Raw genomic sequence first — 25,685 nt, forward strand, 5'->3', positions numbered from 1 at the left:
CCTCATAGAAAATAATCAGCATTAATAAAGCTTTGCAAAAATGTTTCACATTGATCTCTTATTGAATACAACTGCCAAATACAGGTAGGCTTGAAAAGCAGGATAGAAGAACTCACCTTAACATAGGTCAGGTAAGGATTACAAAACGTATTCAGTAAGAGGATAAGAATAAAAGATAAGAATGTTAAATCCTCTCCCATACAAAATAATTAAAATGAACCGGTAAATGCAAACCTACAAGAAACAGACTATTAGACTAATTCAAAGAAAAAAGACATATCTGATGCATCTGTGTATTGGAATTAATCTGTTCTAAATTTTAAAATGCAACCGGAGAAGTCACAACACCAAAGTAATCCTAGCTCACGTTTTAATTTAAAAATAAAAAATGCAGGAGACGATCCTAAGGACAGATCTGCAATTTCAGAACACCCAAAAGACAGACTCAAGAATGAATTTCAGTCACCAAACCCCTGGTCCTTAATTCCCCTCTGCTAATATTCTTAATGCAGCACTCCTTCTCTCATTTCTCAAAAAATATTTATGATGAGACAAAGGAGACAAATGATCTAAAAATTACAGAGTGAGGAGATTTAAAGGCTGTCAAAAATGACACTTTTGTCGTATCAAGTGAAACAAGTTTGTATAACTTCTTATGAAATGGTGCTGATCACTAAGCATTTTCTTTAGTTTATTTCACACATGCCAGCACCCATCAAATTTAGGATTTTTGTCTTTGTCTGCTATCCTCACCATCGCCCTGTCCTCTCTTATCTCAAATCCCTATACTCTTTATATGCCCTTCACACTAGTAAATCGTACTGTATAGCAATCCTTCATGTTGTCTCACTGCTACTTATACTATACCTTCCAGAGACCTTTATTTCGTACAGTAACAATGCATTAAGATTGTGGTGTGGGCTGCACTTTGCAAAAACATTCTACATTGTACTGTATCATGTGTGTGCTTTTTAGTTACCTGTGAGTTTCCCATGTACAGTATATTACAGTACATAATACAATTGTATAACTAAGAGTCATTTGTCTTGGATAAATAAATGGGTAAAACACAGGAAATGGTCAAACTACAGAAGCTTCAGAAACTATGACAATACAAAAGTGAAAAAGACAAAACCAGCACACATGAGAGGAAAGCCACATCAAACCCAAGCAAAATAATGGAGCCTCTTGTGTGTAACAGTTTATACATTATAAACTTTAACTGTGGATGCAGTATAATACTGAAAACAGGTAAAAACATATTTCATGTATTTCTTTCCATGTTAACATTCCAAAGTGCCGTCTAAAAAACTAAAAACTTAAAACTAAAATAATAAGTATATAAATACTTTTTTAAAGCAGTATAAACAATATTTAAATGCATCAAGTTAGATTCTCTAATATAAGCCGATAATATTAGTGCATTTTCTGGGCCCATGAACATACCAAAGTATGTGGGAGATACTGTGCCTGAAGTCAATCCCAGTGATTGAGCAACCCTCCTTCCCCAAGACACAAATCTCACAACTATATTATAGAAAAATACTAAAAGTAGTACTAGAGATCCCAAACACATTTCTAACTGAGTAAGAATATAATGATCAACATTAGCTACAGAAGTAGACTTAAGGTCCAATAAAATAGAGTAGCAGATTCAGAAGATATTAAGACTAATTTACAACTTTAACTGGGGCTGTTTTAAATGTCATTGAGAATTCTCCCCTTTTTTATTAGGTGATGGTAAACTTACAATGCTCTCCAAAATGTTAACCAAGAAGGAAAATGGGCTGGTAATTACTTGGATTTTCAGTGACCCAGTTTGACTATAAAGTCTCTGAGAAAATGACAGCAATTTTAAATGTAAACGATACAACTCCAGTGATCAAGAACTCAGTGATTGGATTAGTCACCACATGTAAAGAGAACAGAAATTAGATTGAACTAATAAAGCGGAAATGGGATCTCTGATAATATTATTCACCAAAGGCTAAAGAGCAAAAACATGAACATGAGATGAGACAGCAGCAGTGTGGTCCAGAAGGCAAAGAGCAGGGATGGGCTCTAAAGGTCAAGTATTAGGTTTCTTTCAAGAATCAGTTCACGCTAATAGCGTAACCTTAAAGAAAATGTGTGAGGAGAATACCTGTGAAACATCAAAACTAAACAACAGTAAATAACAATAACATCTGATCTTGCCAATCCCAGGTTGAAAAAAAAAATTAATTAATGAAAAAACCATCTCCCTATTCTAAATATGCATCAACTAACCATGGGAGGCCGTTTTTTAACATAGGGATTCTCTATACAGAAAATCAGAGTTTAACTAAAGTAAGAGAGCGGCAAGATCTCTTAATGTCAAAATACTCAACTTGAACCTGATATTAAAGGCTGACTGGAACAAGGATCTCTCACCTAGTATGCACTTTCTTCTGTCTTTCTGTCTCTTCCCACGTCCTTCTCTCTGTCTTCTGTGTCCTTTTATGCTGTTTTCCTGAACTGTTGATGACCCTTATTCTTTTACCAATTCATTTGATCAATGTGTTTCAGAGACCACATACTGTACAACTCTGCGGATATCTCATCTTCCACACATGGTTTCTGCCTGCTTTAAAGCTCCTGAGAACTGTAAATGTTGACACTAGCTAGGTGTTGACCATCGTCTCTAAATTCTTAACACAACAGGCCCTTACAATAAGCAACAGTACTTTTTCTTATTGTTCACTGAAGACTGAGATATGGCTGATTTTATTCAATACAATTAATCTGCGACTCAAATGTTTTTTGAAAAAAGTACACAAACTGAATGTAACACTACATGCTTAGAAAAACACACTACACATTTACCTCAAAGGATTTTTAATATTAAACTTTAAAAACTGACATATCTAAAGTAATAAAACCCATTAGCATGCAAACCAGTTTCTAACACAGTTATAGCATTTCTCCTAGGAGAACTCATATGTTATGGTTTGTGACCTTAATGTAATCCGAATAGGAAATGAGAGCTAAATTAGTAATGCTCTGCAAGCAGCACTAAATATAATGCTAGAGGCTACATCTTCCTGCCATTTAAATTTCTTTGGTGTTCAACCAAAAACCAAATCTGCTCCCAGATGTGTTGGGAGACATTAACATTTACTAAATACAATGCTGTCAAGCTGTGATGTTTATTTTTGCTTTTCACTTTTGATTGCATTTCACTTCCATTACAGCCATCGCTTACTCATTACAGCTGACAGAACTGCACTTTCCTGAAAGTGGTCAAAAAGTCATTTTGCCATTTGTCTCTCCACGCCCTCAAAATCCAGCAATGACGACTCCAGATAGTTTTTCATTCAAGGCTGTATTATATTCAGTTTCTCCGAAGAGCTCAGACAAATGTTATAGAACAGCAAACATAAGGACACTTTCATTAACCTTTGCCGACTTCCAGCTACTCTGAAATAAATCAATGTACTGTTCCCAAAGCCCAACACCAGAAGGTCAGAGGCTGCTGTTGTCAAGGGTCAAGCAGGGTCCATTTTAAGACACTCAAAGTAGATGGGGCCATATCAAGTTCAGGTTCATGTCTTCTTTTAGACTGTGTTGAAAACCTCATTATCATAAGATCAAGTCATTGGTCAGCATCTGCTAAAGAAATATTATATTAAAAACATGGTGGGACATTTCACACATTACTTATTTTAGAGAAATTGTGTTGTAAAAATACTTGTGCAGTAAGTTCTGCACAAGGTGAATAAAAGGGTTTTAGATGTACAGGGTTTTTGTGAAAATATTTAGAAAATATTTAGGAACGCAGAACATTTAGTAAACTATAACAATCTAAATCTTTAAAACTATTTACCAATATAAAAGGCTCCACGGCCGAAATGTTGTGTCTTCTTTCCTCTCTTTTCAGCATGGAATATACCTATTACTTGTTACAATGTATTTCAGTCAGGCAGATATCAAATGCAGGGCAAACTAAGTCAGTTTATAAAGCCATCTAGAACTGGTCCACAGCAAACTAATGCAATTAGGCAATCATAGAATATTTATACCCATAAACAAATGGATAGCTTCAGAGAAACTTTGACTAAGAGTAATGTCTTCATTTAAAAAAAAAAAATACCTTTAATGTTACGATTATCATCATAAAATATTGAAAAGCTATTTAAAAATGCATGCCTTTTTAATATAACCCACACCATGGACAATGGCTTAAAATGATTTTCTGTGTAATTAAATAAAAAGTATGGAGTTCACCAATCTCTAACAAATTTTTAAAAATCAAAGTTATGTAAGAGTTTTATAATCGACTTGAAAAGCAGAAAGTTTTCACCTAGAGGGTGACATTTCAATAAAATGTGAAGGAAATAATAGAATACTTCTTAACTGAGTCATGATGCTACACTTAAGGATTTTCAAAGCCTGTATTACCCAGCAATAATTACAGGGCCAGTGGCTACATTATGCTCATAAACTGGTCAATATAAGCATATGAGAAACATTTTAACTGTCAAAAAAGCTTCTTCTGTATTTTTTTCCTGTACATTTGCTGTGATTTACAGAGAGTTCTTGCTATTTTCAAGCAGCAATGCAGATAAAAGGTTTGGCATGATTTCTGGAAAATGATTATAAAAAAAGAAAAGCACAAAGATCTTCAACCTAATCATGTCACACAAGTGCAAAAAACATTGTGATTTATATTTTTGCTGGCTAGAGAATCTGTCAGCAATATATCTTAAACAGTATTATTCTCTCTGCAGAGCAGTCAGAGTGGAAGAGAAGTTAAGCAAAAAAAACAGACAAGAAAAAGGAAATGGAACAGACTGGTTCGTCACTATACACACTTTACAAAAGTTAGACTTAAAGTACTGTGTCTCTTTCATCAAGGAATGTAAGTTAAAATATAATGATTAGCAAAGAAATTTATCACTTCTAATTGTAACAGATTCATAAAGTTGTCAGGCAACTGGCTTTTTTCTGGCAGGTGCACTGACATTTTATTGAACAAACATTGATAACATTGATAAGGTAAATTCCTTAACATTTGTTATCAACAGGGGCTCTACTGTGAAACTCACTGGCTACTGTTGTGTTTGGCCACCACTAGAAGCAATATAAATTGTACGTCTCTGACATTGTCAAGTACAGATGCACTGTCACCATACAGCTGTGTTTTCAGCAAGTTACAGATGGTGTTTAGTGGGATGCTACCCAATGTGCCTCATAAACCTTGAACAAGCAATACCTCTTCACTGGTCTCTGAGCCCTAGATGCCACACACAATCTCATACTGTATATGCCTACAAATTGTCAATGGTTCTGAAGTTTTGCAGTGGCATAGCTATCATCTTGAAAGAAAGTCATTATAACAAAAGTAGCATGATGATATTCGTTTTCCTACTGGAATGTTGTTACATCAGATGACTATTTCATAAGGATAACACAAATCTAAAGCATGTCTCCATTAAATCCTACACTTGCTCTCTCTTGTGCATGTCAATGGATATGAGAATCACACTGGCATCTACAATATCAACTAGTGCCCGACTGCTTGTACCTATGGTCATCTGAAGTCATGGTGCTCTCTTCTTTTCCCAAGTTGGGAACTAGTTCCACATGTTATAATAAGCATGTTCAAAAGCTTCAGAGGATCCAGCACACCTACATACAGTATATAACAGTGGAGCAGCAGAATGTGCAAACTAAACAGTGCAGGAGATCAATGATAAACAACTCAAATACATCTGATATGAAGCACAGTGCAATGCACTGTTATATAAAATATGTCAAATGATAAAAAACGTCTGAATGACTTCCAACACTTATCACACCCCGGGACTACCTAGCAGTATATCCTTTAAGCTGCAGATCCTTTTGAAAGAGATCCTAGATGGGATTGAGAAATTTCTCTCTACCTGAAGGAGAGAGACATTAAAGCTAAAACACACACAAGGATAGCTGGGATGTTCTACACTATAACCCCAGGGATGTGGCACTCATCTGAATTACTCAAAATGAGGCTCTTGTTCTGAATATCTGGTTTTATAAAATTATTCAACACTGCCAAGGGGAGATGGAAGTCCTTATACAATAAATCGAATTTACAATACAAAAATATAAACAACTGGACCTTGCCTGTTACAAAAAGAACAGGACTAAATCATTGATAACATCTGTTCAGACTCCTCAGAGAACAAGTATTTAAGAACATTAGGCTTTTCAAAATGTTCAGGATTGCAAGCCTACTGGAAAAAATGTAGCTGGAAAGATTTCAGGTTTTTTTTTTTATCCCTGAACAAAGCTGAAACGACCCAAGTTTTCTAGGACATTACTGTGTGACAAAATGATCTCCAGCTCAGTGGAGCTTCTTCCTGATCAAATTTACACTGGATGACACCCAACTCTGAGCCTGTCCAGTAAATCTGAATGTGCAGGTCATAAACCTGACGGAACAAATGTGATGCAATCTCATGGCAATTCTTTTAATCAAAAGAATCGCCAAGGTTTTATTTTCCTATGGAGGCTTAAAGTGTTGACTGAGAATTGGATTATTCTTGAAGCTGCAGAAGTGGTGTGCAGATTGTTTTTTGGTGTCTGTGAAGAGAAGATTGTTATAATTCCCCTCAGTATTCTTTGGGTCATCAGCCCATCCTGCACTGACACACAGGTACTCCTTATTTATTTTTCATTAAAGCCAGCTATAGCCTTAGAACAGGTGGTAACAGGTCAGTGGTCTTCAGAAAAAGTGTATATTTAAAGCTCTGGTGACCAGGATCTACACATGCATAGTACACACAAAATCAGATTACATTTTTTTTTTAAACAATAGGATTACACTAACGTAAAAACTGAGAATATTTCCTGACTTCAAATATTTTTCAAGGAAAACAGAAGTTTGTATAAATGTAAAGTAAATTGAGAAAAAGGCACGTCATTTATCTCTCAAGAGCTCCTTTCATGGAAAAACAATCTTTTTTCATTATACAATAATTTCATTACTTGAGACAGAGGTCTGAAAAACAGCCACAGGGCAACTATGGAAGAGGTGAGTCATTCCGTGTCAAATCAATAAAGATTGTGAAAATGTCACCATACATCTCAGGTTTGAATGAAAATTGACACAACATTAGTAAAGACAATTTTATGGAAAAATCTTAAGCTTGAGAAGTTATCTATGATGGGGTATTAAGATATATCTTAATGTTATATGTTATACCTCCTACAATCTCTATTCCAGTTCTGTGTCTTTTCAGAACTTTCAAAAGTTAGGAACCTTGCTTTTTCTGTGTGTGATAAACTAGATTAATTGATATCAATACAGATTTTAGTCACAGAATCTAAAACTTCAACATAATTGTAAAACAGACTTTTCATGATTAAATAGAGTTACAGTGCGTCATCAAGGGATTATCTTAGCTGTGTGCTGTCGGGTAAAAAATGATGTGGCGTAGGTACTATTAAGCTGAGTTTAAAACACAAGGGCGTCATAACATTAATCTAACTCTGGGTAAAATTATTTTCAGATCTTTCTCAATTCCTGAGACAGAAAGTTACATGGGGGAAACAACTTTTTTCTACTACATTTTTAGTACTAATCCAATTAGGGTAAAGAAAGCAATTTCTTGATAAAAATGCAAATGTCTTTTGATAGATTGCTTACTTTGGTAGAATTGGGTTCTGTTTTAAATACACATATTAAATTATTAGGGGTACAGTGCTAATGTAACTCCCGATCCTATTAATTTTAGATTTAAATTCCAGTATCCAAATACTTAAAATAATCTGCACTGCATTTTTGGTGGTGTTTCAAATACTTGTACTTTTCATATATTTGTACATAAGGAATGAAAAAAATGCACTTCACATGAAAAACCTGAATACATTCAGGTGCAGAAATGGTACATGTGCAGATATTTCCCGTGGGAAAAGGTATAAAGAAGTCACCAGTGGTGATAATGTTTCTTCTATTATCTTTCTATAGTCAGCTGTAGCAGGAATGCACTTCATATCAGGGGTAGCCATCCCTGACCCTGGAGATCCCTGATCCAGCAGGTATTATAGATAAGAATTAACTCAGCAATTTCCAAACACATGGAACAACTGAAGGAATTAAGCATGTGGGAGTAATCACAGAATGGTCTGGTGCGCACAGTGATATACTGGCAAGTTCATGCACCAGTGCGAACCCTCAAGACTGTGGTCATGGCCAATGCAGTTAGATGAATGCCATGTACCTGTTGATCACATCCTGTGTTGTTTATCTTTTTCTTACCTGACTGATAACAGTGGGAAGCTGTACAAACTTGAAAAAGCAGAAAAAGAAAATAGAAACAGTACATCTTATTTGTTTGCACCTAAAAAAGTTCAATAAATCTGGGCTTATACCATTTTCCTCATTCACTATTGGAGGTTACATGGGTTATTTGAGGTCAGAATGTTTGTTTCTCCCTATAAATGTCATTAAACGCAGGAAAATATTTGTTTTTCCTTTACATGCACAATAATTAGTTTGACATAAATATGGCGGTGAATTAAAGGAGCAGATAAAAACAAATCTGAAAACCTCTGGGGGACCCAAACTAAGAATTGTGAACTGCTAAAATATCTTTTTGGAGTGAAGGGGTTGTAACAAGCTGGTATTAGATCAAGATTGACAGCAGTCGGCACTATTTAACACTTAATTAATAAAAAAGTATTTAACACAACCAAGGTCACACAATAAATTATCTACTTAAAGACATGCTTCCAGCTTCAAACGCTTTTATTCAGAATTTCCTTGACACTCATTGGAATCATTTTTTAAAAAACAAAATATTGACATTAAAAAAGGGCAAAAAAAAAGCTTTTTTTAACACAAAAGTGTTTATCTTGGGATTAAAGACCCCAATTGAAATATGATATACAGCAGGATCAATGTTACACTTTGCTTCCCATCTCATTAAAAAAACCTTATTACCCACTGTGGCCAAATTTAATCATTAAATTTTGGTTCAAGAGTTCTCCATCGTCAATCATGGTTCCAGAGACTACAGTTGTCAATCATTATGGCAGTGCCACACTTTCTTTCAAAGTTTTAAACTTTTTTTAAAAAAAAAATTTCTTCAGAGCTGAAAAGGGGTAACCCTCCTATAACATACCATATCAAAGGAACTATAGGAATGGCCACTAGCTCAAATTTCACATACTCCCATAACATTGACTTTACTAACACTGTACTGACATTCAACCAAATTTGAGATCTAGGCTGACAGAAGCTGACGTTTTTTTCCCTAATCTTTGTCAGGAAATTTAAAATCTCCTTAAAAGCAAACACTTCTTCCTTAACACATGCATCCCCGATTTCATCGTATAAGACAGCTTTAAAATTCATCTCAATTTGCTGGTCTGTAGCATCTTTACTCCTATTGCTGTCTACTTGGAATGTTTTTTTATAAACAATACAGATTCATAGACCCCTGGGCATTTTTATATTGGATTACGATTAAACGGATAATATATAAAACTCTTTCATACCTTCACAAAGCTCGTAGGTACGTACCCAGAATAAACAAAAGTCCTTTTGTCATTCAAAAGTCGTATACTCTGATCAAGTAACACTTCAGCAAAATTGACAACCCAGGAAACAGCCCTAGCTACACGTGTGCATTAAGTGGACAATGTATAATCAAAAGGGAAAGACGAGATGAACCTCTTAGAAAATCAAACTAGTCAAAGCAGACCTTGCACTCTAACCTGCAACACTTCAGGCACAACCCACTTATTATTTATTATTTCGTTAGGGATTTAGCAGCAACTTCAAACAGCTGGACCTACTCCGTTTGACAGGTGGAATAAATATATATTTAAATAATACTCACATATAATTAAATCAGATGGCTTATCCACTGACATTTCTAGTAAGAATGTATACATATCCAGTTGAATTAATTCTGAAAAGAACTACAGGAAGCACAACATAATTCTCAAAAACAAATCCTGGTTAGTAAAGATTATTTCTAACAATTCCATATTCCACAATTGGTTTTCTGTCTTTTCCGAGAAAACTATGCTTATACAATGAATTTAAAAGGCAGAACCACCCTCGCCTCAGCCCTCCATATTAGACCTATATGATTCTGAAGCACTTGGCAACAACAGTGGATAAATAATTAAGAAAGCAGTCTTTCTAAAACAGCATTTAGATTAAACTATTCCAGATATGACAAGGTTAAAAATAACATGGGGAGCACAGGAATACAAAAAGATACAGTTGAGACAGATATACCAGGACAAGCAGAAAGATTTTTGGCTTAACCTAACCTAAAGTTGCTTGAAAAAGCTCGCTAACCTTTAAATAATAACTTCCAAATGACAGAAGAATTTCAGTCAGGGTAGGCTATGCTATTATTATAATAAATGCATATCTATGCCAACCAATCATTTCCAAAGCCCCTCTGGGTTCCAATATGTGAGAGTCAATTTTTATTAATAGTGGTGTGGCCCACAGTCTACTTTTTCATTATTTGTGTTTTACATAAATTCTTGTTCATGAAAGTAAACTAAAGTAATGATATACAGCAATAAAAATGAAATGAAGGCTAGGTATTTTATAAATGTCCAGTGAGAACCTGGAATAATGTTTCCATGTTAGTCAGCTCCTAAAACATCCAATAAATCATAAGGCTCTGTCAACTGACCCTTGGCTTCCAGCAAAAATGCCACCACTCACCCCTTTCAAAGGTGGCATTAAATCTCAAGAACACACCAAACAAGAAGGAAAAATAGTTTCCAAAACCAAAGAAAGTCACTGATGGACACCAGAGAGCTTAAAACGTGAAACTGAGATCACATTCCATCAGTGCTTAAGGATATGATAACTAAGCTGTGTCAGGTACTACAGTGACAGGGTCACTTTACTGATTCAGACGAGTACATCCCTTCAGAACGCTAGCTTGTATTGTCGTATGTATTTGTAATACAGAAACATAACTGTTTTTACAGAAATATACTCGGAAAAAATATTTGTTTTACATTCATACTGCACTCAAGATCACACACAAGAAGTATGTGCATGTTTGTGTCTGTGTGTGTGACCTGCGATGGACTGGTGTCCAGTCCAGGTCATATCCCCGGCTCTGCAGAGTTTTAAAAGTATCCATGAAGCAGACAGCTAGGCAACAAAATCTGCATAATTCACCTGAATATATTCTAAAGTTGAATATAGAATCTAAAGTTGTATGAAAAAAGCAGCTAATAACATTAAATTTACTACAATAAGATCACAACTTACACATTTATGTCTTCTAAGTGCCTTAGTGGTATAAAATGAATGTCTTGAAAATATACTGTGATACTATTTATAACATACTGCCATGTTTTTAATACTTCCCGGTATTGAACAAGTCAAATAAAAAAGATGGTCTACAGATTAAGTCCTTGAGTCATAAACATGAAATAAACAATAAACTATCTCTAACTGACAATATAAAAGAAAGTGCACGAAAAGATGCATGAAACTGGACTGGAACAGGATTTTCCAAATTGGCTGCAGCCATTACCCATCTGTTGGGATCAAGTCCAAAGGATCTAATGAGGTCTCTTTGGGGTACGCGAGCACTTAAGTTGAAGAAGTGTCATGAGGAGGCCTGACTGCAGTATGGGAACAGGTAAAGGTTTATTCCATGCTGAAAGGAAAAGAAATGAAACATAACTTTTCGTCTGTGGAGCGTTCCTCAGGTGTACCCTTCTTCACACACCTGAGGAATGCTCCACAGCCGAAAAGTTATGTTTCATTTCTTCTCCTTTTGGCATGGAATAAACCTTAACCTGTTCCTTTGCTGCCTTCGCATGCTGACACAGCTACTGAAACCTAGTCAAACTGGCTGCAGTATGTACAACGTCCTAGTATGAAGGCTATAAAACTACCTTCATTTGTTCCATCATAACAGAGACTCCAATAGGCTGGAGAAACACCACAATGACAATGCCATCTACTCGGCAACACATTATGCCATATCTAAAATATATAGTGTTTTCGGTACCTGTTTAATAAAACTTATGTCAGATTCAAAGGAAAAACTTACTTTACAAGAACAGAACAAAAGCAGATAGTTTTTTCTTTCTTTCTGTCCTTGTTGTATGGTCGCTTCAGAGTGTATTGAAACAAAAAATACTGAAGCCAAAGAGTGCCCCCAAAGAATTAAGCTCAGGTCTCTGTCTTACATATTCATTTGATCATATTCAATAGAATTCTTAAGAACAGATAAAAAAAGGAAGCATTCAGTATGCTTCGCATTTATTGGTGTTAAGTTTCAAACTGCATTCAAAGTTCTTCTCTTGATCTGTTAATATCACTGCAACATTATCTCTCACTAATTCTCTGGTCTGCTAACTGCATGTTTTTCTATGGGCTGTCCAAGATCTTCTAATTCAGGTCAATATGTACATCCCTTACTCATAAGGGCCTGAGAAATTAGCTTTAAAATGGTGCACCTTAACCCTGGGACACTCCATCGCTCATTTTTAAAAAGCTCCTACAACTTTTTTGTTCAGATCTTAATGTAAGAACCATCTGTTTTTCTGGGATTTACTTTAGCCTGCTAAATTTTAAAGTGAACAATATGACATTTGTTCCCAAACTGTGCACATGCAATCATGCAATCCACCTAGTTTTGTTTTTTTCACCCAAACATAACAAAAGAAACAATAATAACGACATTCATACTGTGGTTTGTGTTTTGTAGTAATAAAAAACACTGCTTACCAACCTAGACATCATTAATCATACAGTATTATAAGTACAGTACAGTAATCACTTAATTAGCTTTTTATGTAATTACAAAAAAGCACTCAAAATGTCAATTTTCTTAACACATTAAGGGTCCAGAAAAGTCTAAAAAAAAACACGGAAAGTAAGAGCGCACAACGCACGAAGCAAGACGTATTACACAATGGTACGTCTTAAACTGTTTCACACGTCTCTCGTGCCACTCCGTATGTGCTGGCTCTCAACCATACCACTTAGTGTAATGTGAGCCGTACACTCAACATGAAAAGAGTCGTATGATGCTTTCCTCTTCACTCTTTACATTTGGCAGAGGTATTGAATTTTTTCATATTGCTTCTTCACAGTTTCAAACTTGGCTTTCGTTTGTTCAAATGTGGGTAAGCATTCCCATGCTTTGTAGTATCCAATTCCATAAAAAGAACATTTGTGAACAAGTGGTACTGGTGTACCGTGTACAGTTTTGGTCACAGGAAGATATTGCTGCACTGTTATCTTGAGAAAAGAAATTGGGTGGTTCATTCCAGAACTTAAAAATTAAAAAGTCCTACACTGACAAGCTGAAAGAACTGAACTTTTTCAGTCTTGAATAAAGAAGTGTACAACGCAGTAAACATTTAAAACTGAGAATAGGAGGCAGGTCTTCACACAAAACATTGTGGGTGTGGAACAAGCTACTCAGTCATGTCGTTGAAGCAGATACGCTTGCCGCCTTCAAGAAAGAATTGGATGAGATCCTTGGACAACAAACTACTAACTACCAGACTAGCTGGAAGGTCAAATGGCCTGCACTAGTTCAAAATAATTCTGATGTTTTTATGTATTTTTCTTCTAAGACTTAAAATGTACTGGAAAATTAAGTTTTTAACTTCCAATATATTCAGAGACACATTGTGCTAATGATCCTCAGAGTCCTTAACCTAGCACTAAGATGACTCACCCCATAAAAAGATGCAATGTGATATAAAGAATGATCGATTAATACGTTTCCAGAGACAATTTACTCTCTTTTTCAATATTATATTACATTTTCAATAGATCATTTTGGTAGTAATGCATTTCTGCAGGCACAAGAGGACTAAGAGTTCACACTGAAATTATGATGTGGAGGATACAGAATTAAAAATAAGCATTCATGTTAACCTTAGGATCATTTTCATCCAGGCTGTAATGATTAACCCCACAATACAATCAGGTTTTTTTAAGCTTCCGTTCATAACTGTATATTGTAACAATAAATAAATAAACATTTTCATACATAATGAGAATGTGTTTTTTTTAGATTTTCAAAAGGTTCACTTGCAAGTGTTTTTTTTATCGTAAAGTGAATGCTAAAACAGAGAAAGAGTAAAAAACAGAATTCTGAAACCATCTAAAAATAAACAGGTGGTGACAGTATCAATCAGACTACATTTAAAACAGTAACAGTATACAACTCATCACACAGATTTTTACAACAGGTGCACTTATAACAGGTAAACAACACAGGCTGAAATGGTAGAATGACTTCTCACTCTAGAAAGAAGATGTTAGCTTCAGTCCAGTTTTCCACTTCCCAATTAGTGTACAGATGTCTGAAGAGACAGCTCTGACAGTTATTACAGGTGCAAATGACAGTCATTTCCAGGCTGGTACTTACTCTGGTAAGGTGAATGACCCCTTGGGATGTAACCGAGCAGCCCATAAACCCGACAAATTGCAGCTCCGGACAGTGCTCAGCAAATGCTTTTACTGATTTATCTGTCACCTGTGAGGAGCAAAATGAGAGAAAGAGATGAGGCTACATGCAACCTGTATAGGAATATCGCAACGAATAATGACTGTCAAAGCAGGAACATTTGTTGAATGCACTGCAGCTCACCCAAGTCATCAGGGTGCTAACAGCTCCGTAATTTGTAGGCAAGACTTATGAGAAGGTGAGTAATTTAACTGGACAACTACTTTTATGCAACTCCTTATGAAATCAATGACTTGAAGACAAAAAGCTTTCTGTAAAATAAACTGTTATGGTTTACTGTGTAATATATAATCTTACATTTCATTATCAGAAACATTCTGGGGGGACATTCTGAAAGGTTTAAAACAAGTCACCGCCACAAACTATAATCTTGTTAGTTCTACTCTGCTGCTCTAAAGAAACTGTACATTTCATCCCCGACTTGTTTTTCTGCATCCAAAAAGCAACCTTTTCTCTTCCTCACGCTTTTAGTGAAATCTCTAATTCAGTTACATCAGGCTTTTATTTTATTACCATTTTCAACATTGTTTCATTTTAGCAACCTCTCTCTCCTGACAGTTATATAGATTGCACCATTAACTAATGCTAATAAATTCTCAAGGGGCAAATAAATTATGGGGTAAATCCTTTTTTTTTTTCGTATCCGGTAATGGTTATTTTCCCATAGGTATTACATTTTCTTTCTTTGCTCTCATAATGTAAACCAATGTTTAAGTTCCTCTTTAGTTTCCAAAGCATGTACCAAATCTACTGCGAGAAGCACAATGCAGTCCATGGTATGCCAGTGCATATAAATCTGAAATCCATCTATGTACTGTACACTGTAAGTGTTGACATTAGAATGTACCCTGGAATTCCATTTTTAGCAATCCTGAAGGTCACTGCCTGATACTCTGCTCTTTTAGTATATTAGTTTTTTTTAAATGCCCCCAGGATATTATACAGCCAGAGGCTCAATGCATTGTCAAGTGTGCCTTTCTTTGAAGTTAACTACTATCTATCACCACAAAAAAATAAGTCCAGCAAAAAGCCCAAACCATTCATGACCTTTCAAGAAGGTAAAAGATAAATATTTCTTCAAAGAACACAAATAAATAATAGAGAGAAAATTTTTTACTTTGCTTAACACATTTAATATGAGAAAGACATGTTTCCAAAGAATGACCTTAGTAAACTTCACTTTGAGATACAGCAACTTTTCTTTAGAGAGAATGTGCATTAGTTAACAGCTGATGTCAACCTCTAGGTCACAAACTGCGAAAACGAAATCTACACCAGAGAGAGAGGCAAAACAAAGAAAACGTTTAAAAAACAAACTTCAGTAAAACTTCATATCCCCCACCACCAGCACCACCACCCTGGTTTCACTGGAGCCTTGCTCTACTAATCTATTTCCTTCCTTTGGAAATATATTTCCATTGGTAATAGTATGACACTCATACAGGTGTACTGCTTAAAAACTAAAAAAAATGAATATATGTTACTATCTCATCTACGCAACCTGAAATTACATGGAGAAGGCTAAGAAAACAAACATTGAAACAAGTAAACATGCTAAATGGTTAACATTTTACCAACATCCTTCTTATTTTTTAGTCAGAAGAAGTTCTTCATGCATGCAAAAAAAACTTCAGTAAGCAACTGACTTAATCAGTTTCAACAGAATTAAAGCATTATCGTCCTCCAGCTGTACTAGAAAGAACCTCTTGTCGACAAGAGTATAGGAATCACATTACCTCCGACCATTAGCGCTCACTCAGAAATCTGTAATAATTTGATTGCTAGTTCAACCTTCACTGACATTCATTCATTCTGTATGGTACAACGTTCTAACATCATATCAACAATGTGCAGAGATTTTTAAGTTATGCACTATGGGTTACGAATGGGAAAGATACTGGCTTGGAACTAATAGCATATACAGTAGATATTTTTTCTACTTATTACAAAGATATATGAGAAAATACAATTGGCTAAATGGCATTTAATAATCTGCAAGAATTCTATGGCAGAATTATTGATCTTTGTTAATATCCAGGTTATGTACATGGAAAAAAAATACATTAATGTGAAAATGTATTACATCAAAATTTGTCGCTGGACTTTGCATACAAAAAAATTATTTCATCACATAAACTGGTTATTTTATTGGGAGCACATTTTAAATTAGACTGATTTACTAATTTACTAAGAGTAAAACACAGCATTTGTTTTAAGGATGTCTGGGGACATTAGTTATTAAGAAAAAAAATTGTGATTATAATCCACTGAAAATCTCAAGATGACCATATATAAGGTAATATAAACATATAAACATATTAGGTAATAACAAATTACCTTTATAATAATTATATAATAAATTATAATAATATAAGGTAATAAGAAATACCCGTGAAAACTTGCATTGTGCTTTTTTATGATGCTGATATACATTATTTATTTTGCTCAGATAGGACATTCAGTAGGAAATATGTCAAAGTCTCATAGTGAGGTACAACATGACTATTACAGTTGTTTTTTTAAAGGTGAGGCTCATTAAAACAGAGAAATGTTCATAGTTCAAGCACATTTGTGACCAAGTATTGTTGTTTACATCCCCTTCTCTGTGTTCTTTAAAACTGAGCAGCCCACAGACATTTACTAGAACATATCTTTTTTTCCATTATTCATTTTATTTAGGCCTAATGGAAATGCTATAGTCTGGTGAATATTAAAAGCTGGCCCTGATATTGAAGAACAAAATAACAATCACATTAAAAACTGAAAATAAATAAGCTAGTCTTCAAGGGATCTTCTGATTTAACCTACGACAGAGGCACAGTTTACTAGAATGATCTGAGCTCCTGCAAAAAGACCTTTTATGACACAGATTTCCGAGTACAGCAGTATAAGGCCTTTCGCTCTTTACTGGAGTATAATATCCCACCAAAGAATGTTGGCAGAAGCACTTCTCATTAATGTGACAAAACCTTCTAACAACAGGCGTCTGTTGTACTCTACCAAAACTGTGTGGTTAGACCACAGCTTTTGATCTGAAAACCACTTGAGTTTATGCCAATCATCAGCTCCTGCTGACCTTTTCCAACTTGACCTGATGAGACTGTGGTTGTCAGATGAAAAACAGTCTCACAGTTTACAGTGTAAGCTGTAAGGGAAAACACAGACACTTCATTTTGAAGCCTGAGAAATAAAACATTGAGGCTCAAGCCAGAAAACTGCATGGATCTAACTGTTAAATCCATCTGTTCTCTGCTCATATATTGAATAACTGAGAACAAGTCATAAACAGCTTGCTGGTGTTTTCTACATGCATATACCTGCTAGAGTTTAGGGTGAGTGACTCTTAAGAAAGGTACTGCTTGTTCTTTAACATCCTGTAGAAATAAACTGCCTATGCTAGAACAAGCACAGTTTAGATATAAGTGTACCTGTACATACTTAGTTTTAAACTCTTAATTATTGCTATAAATTGGACTTCAAAGGCAACAAATATTTTCTTTTGGTGCTGAGAATAGCTCCGTTGAGAGCCCGATGTGAGCACACACTTGCTTTCTGCGTTGTACTATATTAGCTCAGTAACTCTTACCATTCTTTTATGATTCCTTGTGTTATCATAAAGGTTATCGCTAAAGCTTTGAATAGGATAAAAACCCTGTGAAAAGAACAAACCGTGCAGCGCACAGCCCGACTTATGTACACCATCCCCGCTGCCAGCTTACAGCAAAAAGGTATGGATCACTGTAATTCTTGCAAAGCTGCAATAACACTCACTTCCCCATGGAGAAAAGTAATGAGGGGAGGTCTTTGTTAGGATTACAGTGGATTCAAAAGTCCTCCTTCCCGATATTAAGAAATGTATCTGATTCCTCACAGCCCATCTTCAGCATACAACAATGTGCTGGTCACCTAGGATCAAACTTGACATTTTCTAAATGACAAACAGACTCCTTTTCTTCTGCCAAAAATCGTGTTTGAAAAACATAAAAGGCACCAAAGGTGTGCGTGAAAACAATTCACTGTGATAAGAAGCAGCAAAGAGCATTTCTGATTATCTGAAACTCTAATCAGCTGCACCAATTTAATTTTTAAACAGGACCCAGGCCTGTTCTGATTTAATAGAGGGTAATTATGTTTGAAATAACATGCAATGCAACACTGGATACAAGCTGCGAATGCAAATGCTGGCTGTCCTGCCCTGGAAAGCCTGTTACGTTTTATTCTGTCAAGTATGTTTTTGCAAATGGAGTGGAAATTACACAACTGGGGGCCAAGTTCCTTGCTCAAATCTCTGTGTACGGTTCGGGCCCTGGAGAAAAGAAGGTGACAAGGTTGTCTACATTAGACAAAATATCTCATCATGCTTGAAATATTAGTAGTCAATACATACATTTGATTTTCAAATTCAAAACTTAAAAGGTTCCCCCCTAAAGCTTCCATCTCAGAAAGGAGGGAAAAGCAATATTCCCCAATATTCAACTCTGAATGGCGCCCAGACTGTGAACACCACTCCAAATAAGAATCACTGCTTGTCCCCATACATACACACAGAGATTAGGATGAAATAGCAGTTTAATAGTAGTTTCTCCGAGGAACAATTCTAACAAGAAATTCACCCCTCTGTTCAGGTTTATCCCTAGCAACACAGTTTGATGACAAAGCTTGCCAAATATTTCTGACTAGAAGCTGAGCAGACAGGTCAATATTTCTATTTTACTCACATCAATATCTGGAGCCCTCAATCAGTTCTAATAACAAAATGGAAGAAGGCATACAACTAAGCATTCTTTCCGTCTGATAAGCAGTACAGAACTAGGATCCCCGAAAGAATGAGTCTAGATTTTATCACTGGTATAATACATTAAACTCTGACAGGTATATTGTCCATCCATACTTTAAACAGGTCCTTCAACCATTAAGAAATGCTCTCTTGAAATGAAAGGAAATGGTTTCACAAGGTGCATAGTTCCAGAAGATCTTACAAAATAGATATATTTCTTTTCCAGTTGATCTTACAACACTTACATTTCAAGTCAGAGAGTCTGCTTTTTATAAAAATATAGTATTCCAATCACAATATTATTACTTTCTTGGTGCTAATATGTTCCACTCTGAAACATAAAAAGGCAGCATTCTGTTTGGATATGTTTCAGGATGAAGCACCAGCTGTATTAAATTAGACATCTCCACTATAGGATTATGAAGCATTTTCCAGCAAGCAATATCGCTTAAAGCAATTAGCATGAAGTTATTTTCCTTTACTACTTATTAAAGGTTAAGGGGCTCCTGACCAATTTAATCATCTGAAGATCCCTTACATTATTGTCACTGGGGAATGAGAGGAGTGACAGATTGGTAATTAACTCAGAGAAACAGAGAAAATAGCAAGTTCTTACTCAGACTCACTATGGCTCCAACCTTTCGTTTCAAACTTTAATTGAATCAATCTAGACGAAATTGCAGCCTTGAGAATCAAATGTAATTTTTCCCCTGTTTCTGACACTAACGCTAATGGTTATCTCTATCCTTTAAAACAGAGGATACATCCGGAAAAAAAAGAATATGGCGAATATTGCAAAGTTTGCTTTTCAAAATGTACAGTTCTGAACAGTCAGTTCAGTTATTATGCATCATCATTTGGGAGAGGGGTCGGGGTCACTTTGCAGAAACATAAATGTCACTACTTTGACGATAAAAGATTTTTTCTTAGTAAATACATATAAGATGCAGGGAAAACAATCTCCTAGAAATCACTGTTTTCTTTCCCTTGAAAATGAAAAGATGAAAAATTCCCAACACTGTGTCTCACCGCCCCACTTAAAGAGTCTTCTGACTGCAAGGCCAATTTTTTTTTTTACTTTAGTCACTGCTCATCAATGGCCAAAAACTTACAGTGCAGAGCCTATGGCAACATGTAAAAATGGGCATCCCTCATCATTACAATGATGGTTACAGAACATTTACATTAATCTTAAGAACAAATTACAATAATGGGAAAAATAATGGTAAAGCAGATTAATTTAATGACAATGAGGTTAAAAAGTGTTGTACATACAAATAAAATAGTGAGGAAAAAAACATTTGGAGACAAAACAGTAATGGAAACACGCGGGACCTGTCAAGTTTTCTCAACAACACATTAGACGAGGTATAAATATCAGCCCTCTGCCTTATCTGCCTAAGGCCCTCCTGCATGGTACATAACACCAAGCTACACACCTCTGCTGTGCTTCTGTCTTGAGCTTGTCCTTGTCAAGGCTGTTCAATATAATGGGGTAGAGTTCCGATTAAGACTCATGTGACTTATGTACAGTATTTCCATCAACCAAATACACCGATTGTTGTTGAAATATATTTGTTTCACCAAGTCCTAAGGAAAATTCGACAAAAGGTTTGACAATGTTATGAGCCACAAGGGTGGTCAGGCTGGGTGATCTATAAAATGACCCAGAAGCTTATACAGTATATTATTTTTTAGAATGCCGGGACTCTTCCCAGGCTGTTTAAAAGTTTCTCTCTGTTTCCTGTAAACAAAGTATGTCGGTTTCAGGTTCATGTTCATTACCACCCTCTTTTTAAGCAGAAAAAAATTAAACCAGGAGCTGAGATGAAGACAAAAAAGAACAGGAGCTGATCTGTTTGTAGGCTTCAGTACCATGAACAATCCATTCTTACACTTCCCCAAAGCCCTTTTCTGATAAAGCAGAACAGAGCTACCCTGATTCACACTTGCATTACAAAAACAACACTAAATTAACCCATCCAATACAGGTTTTGAAAATGTGGCGCCTATGCGTACCCATACCTGATGGGTGTATCTGTATACTACTATTGATGCTGAATTCATTCATAGCAACAGCAATCTCCATTTTACCCTAAAACACACAATAACAGCACTAGACTGCAAACACTAAAAAGCTTTTATCCCTCTTCATATAAATAATAGCTCATATTACTTTTCTGCATCAAAAGTTACCAGCAAATGTTTTGCTGGATCCAGGTGAAGAACCTTAATAACACTTTTTTAATCTTTCTTAAGATGTTTTGAGCAAACAAGCATAAAGGATAGATGCTGCAGACTAGCTTATTTTGCTAGCCCTTGTCATTATAATTAATGGATTTTTTCACACTGAATTTGCTTCTGTTTCAAACTCCCGACGTAAAGGGTTTGTGAGAGAGACAGAGAGAGCAATAGTGTGCACAATTAGCAATGTTCCTGTTTAATGACATATTTCGTTAAGCTTTCTTCTTGTCCCTAACTTCCACTCGGTGTCACTGCAATTGTTTAGGCTGGATTTTAAAAACTGCTTGGCCAAGCGCAACCTGATCAGCGTTTCCCTGTGAGTGCAATTATACTGCTAAGATGTCAAACGGAGAAGGGCTGTGTGAAGCATGGAATGCACAGTGCCATTCATCAGCACAGCTCCAGCGAGGTTTGAATTCCAGGTAAACTGTTTACTCATTTTTATACACTTCAACATTAACAGGGGTTTATGGGTTCGGCGGCAAACTTTAAAGCGCATCTCTCTCTTAACAGTGCTCCAGAGGACACCCCATGAATCCGTGGAAGCGAGGACTGAAAAACGCAAAGGGGCAGTTAGGGCTGCTCAGATTAGACACAAGGCAATTCTTTCTCATTACTTTATTTGCAGACCTTAACAAGAGATGATAACTTGCAGCAATTTCAAAAAGGGTTAGCACAGCAAGTATGTGATCATTAAATTTATGTGTACGTCTGGAAGTGTATCTGTTTGCTTGCCAGCAGCAATCCCATGTTTTCTTGGAAGACAAGAAAAGGAATGAAATGAAGCAAACCCAAATTAGTACTGGAATGTTCCATAAAATTAAGAACAGATTAAAAGTTTAAAAAAAAACATCAGAGACTTAAAACATACATTTAGAAATGTAATAATGATAAAATATGCTGGCAACAAAAATATTGATTATTGCTAAATGTTAACCTGGGGCATTACACTCTATATGTCTAATCTGGGCATATTTTAATTATTCAAATCAATCAAGTCTAGACATATTGCAGAAAGTGAAGAAGACAGAAAAGTCACAATTAAATCTGCGCAGGTCAGATCCTGTGGCGCTATGGCAACTGTAATTAATGTAGGTTTGTCCATTGCATCTGACAGGTTGGCAGAACAGAAAAAGACCTAATAGAACAGAAAACAACACAGGAGGCGAAAATAATTCTGGACAGTTAATCAGATGCAATCGTAAAAGTTTTTGCATTAAAATTGATGTGATGTCTAAATTTATGAACACATTTTATTGCTACCTTCACAAAAGCTTAAGCGCTTTGATAGCGGCACGGAAGTAAAGTTAAAAAAAAAAAGCAATCTATGCGAATGTTTCAGATGAGCCAGAATGAATGTCATTACACTGCTTTCCAATGCAATAACACCTTCCATAAACACATCCTATTCCACTTTGAATTCAATAAGACTTCCTGTACAAATGAATGAGTCCTGCCGGTATGGAATCCACTGAATAATAAACAGCCATCATCATCTCACCTTGTAGGTGCTACACACCAGTTAAGGTTACTCTGTTCTTATGGCAGATGTCTACAGAGGCAACCTGCACTTGAGATGAAGCAGGATCATCTCCATAGAGTTCTCCTCCTAAACACTGTTCCAGTGCTGATATCTGCATGATGAGGCATCCCCATCACCTGCCATGCAAACATGTAGAACACATCTCTTCTACCTTTCACTTGCATGATAACGCAGAACTCTGGGTACCCTCTGCATATACAAGCTTACCAAGAAAACTTTTCTAAACCTGCCAACCCAAGTGCACTTGAACACAATGTTTATTCATGCATCTCTCATACATTTGCTTGCACAAAGAAACGCTGTAAAGTTCACTGGGCAGAAAATCTCAAATCTGAGGTCATTTCCTTGTTTGGATTTCTGACAATAACCATGAAAATGATGTTCTTCATCATTCTGGTTCGTTCTTCTTCGCAAACACTGCAGAACACAACCCCTATAATATAACTTTACGATATTTCTGTGACTTACCCTCCATAATGTAGCCATGGAATTTGCCCTTTTTACAAACTGTGTATAATGCTCCCACTTCTTGAAATGGGGCATCATGGAAACATTAGTGTTGAATAAAGCAGTGGTGCACCTCCTACCAGCAAAGGCAACTGCTAAAGAGGCTGAGGATAGCTGACTCAGTCCACCCAAATCTGGGGCTGCTCAGTCATTTCCACACCAGTGCTTGGCAAACCCTACAAACTGCTGGGAGTCCAGAAAAGGACTGATGGGACAGCAGGTCATCCAGCTTTCATAAACACATTCCATCTAGGACTAGAGAAGTCTAGGAACCGACTTCTAAATCTCCGTTACACTTGAGGTCAGCTCAAACATTGCCATTTGGTATTGCTGACCCAAAAAACACAGAAGCAGAAAGAGGGTCTCATTAGCACTATGAACTTGTGTGAAGCCCCATCAGTCTGGCCAGCAGGATACTAGTTTACATTCTCTTAACTGCCACAGGGAATGTTCATCAATTAAAAAATGAACCATAATTAACAACCTTAATTATGGAAAATACCCTCTTTTCCAATACTGTTGTTCAGCACCCAGCAGGGCAAAAAGAAACTTTAAACAGCCCGGTATGAAAAGGCAGTGACCTTGATATTTAATTTGATTAAATTAGATTTACCCTTAACTTAAAAACAAATTCTAACTAAATCTTTAAACACAGCAAATGATGAAGGGTTTACTTCAAACACATGTAACAGATTAAAGACTTCCTGGCTGTACTGATCATTTAAATCTTAGCATAGTCTGAAGTTTATGGTTCAGGTATTTTTTTGAACAACAATGCATTTTGAAATGTATTTTATCCAGTTAAGTCTCTTCCTCAATACTAGTTTACACACAAGACTGGGCTCACTTGCTATCTTCAGTGAAGATAGCATACAGTATCATGATATGTAGCAATAGCTAAATAAAGTCTATCCTATCAGAGCATTAGAGTATAAACTGTATATTAAACAGCTAATTTTCCTAGCCTCCTCTTTTCAATAACAAAAGCACAAAGATCCTTAAATGTTACCTTGTGGAGCAGACTTAAAATAGACAGCGGTACCTCATCACGTCTCTTCGGTAGCTTTTGCAATTCATATTCAGAAACGAAATAATTGAAAAACACTGCATTGCATTGTTCCTTGTAAATATAATGGATTGCCTTTTCTGATATTGCTCTAAAGAAAAAATGCTTTAACACTTCTATTTGGAGGTGCCACTTTATGACTGAGAATTGCATATTTTGCATTATACAGTTTATAGCCCAATTGGCCACTTTTCAATGGGACTGGATAATTCCATTACTACTGAAATGTATGCGGTACTATGGACACATTAGCACTGTTTAAATTAAACATGAAGAAAGCATATTATCTAGAACATATAGATTAATGCTGTAGGTTAAGGCTTATAGATAAGTATGACGCCTGACAGACACAAAGCACTTCAAATCCGTTTGAAATACTTTATTCATCAGAATAAATCAAACACAAAATGCATGATGCTTAAGGGGAAATCAATAGAATCTGATTTCTATACTTCTCTATTTAGACCACTGCCGTTTTTTTCTGAACTTCCCAGATCTCCAAGCTTAGGAAGCGCTCCTTTCTGTGTAAAATATTGATATGTTGATGTGAAAGTGCAAGTAGTTATAATTAATTTCTGAACCAGGAACTTGAATGATTTTACCAGTGTTATCTGAATGGAATATGTGGGTGAGCAAGCTGAGTAGTTCTGCCCAGTCTGAAGTATAGCTTTCTCAGTAACACATAGATTAATGGACCCCATTTCATTCTTTTTTAGCAACACAAGCAATGCAATACTGATTGCTAAATAAAGTCACAAGTAACGGAAATCTCCTTAGCAGGTTTATAGAACATCAACTAAATGGCACTGCTTTCAGTTTTATTTCTCGCTTGGACTGATTGCTTATTAAATACAATTATTGACTACAGTCCTGCAGAGAGATCACAGCTAGCACAAAACAGCAGGATTTGAGTCATTTAGAATGGATCTTTTTAAATTAACTTTCTATACCCAACAGCAATTATTCTGAAAGGCGCCACACTGTCAACATTATACAAATTGGACTGTAGAATTAAGAATGTAGTTACTAATACATTATGATGACTATTCATCAAAAGCC

At 35.9% G+C, this 25,685-nt stretch overlaps 1 protein-coding gene across 1 annotated transcript in view; it reads right to left on the reverse strand.

Moving 5' to 3' along the window:
- Positions 1–25,685, reverse strand: part of fbxl17 (F-box and leucine-rich repeat protein 17) — a 315,976-nt gene that overhangs the window by 201,516 nt on the left and 88,775 nt on the right. Inside the window, exon 6 of the mRNA XM_088630004.1 lies at positions 14,391–14,498. Coding sequence (XP_088486130.1) covers positions 14,391–14,498 — 108 coding nt within the window. The remainder of the gene's footprint in view (positions 1–14,390; positions 14,499–25,685) is intronic.

Source organism: Lepisosteus platostomus, chromosome 4 (genome assembly GCF_059453375.1).
Source record: "Lepisosteus platostomus isolate fLepPlt1 chromosome 4, fLepPlt1.hap1, whole genome shotgun sequence".
NCBI classification, from domain to species: Eukaryota; Metazoa; Chordata; class Actinopteri; order Semionotiformes; family Lepisosteidae; genus Lepisosteus; species Lepisosteus platostomus.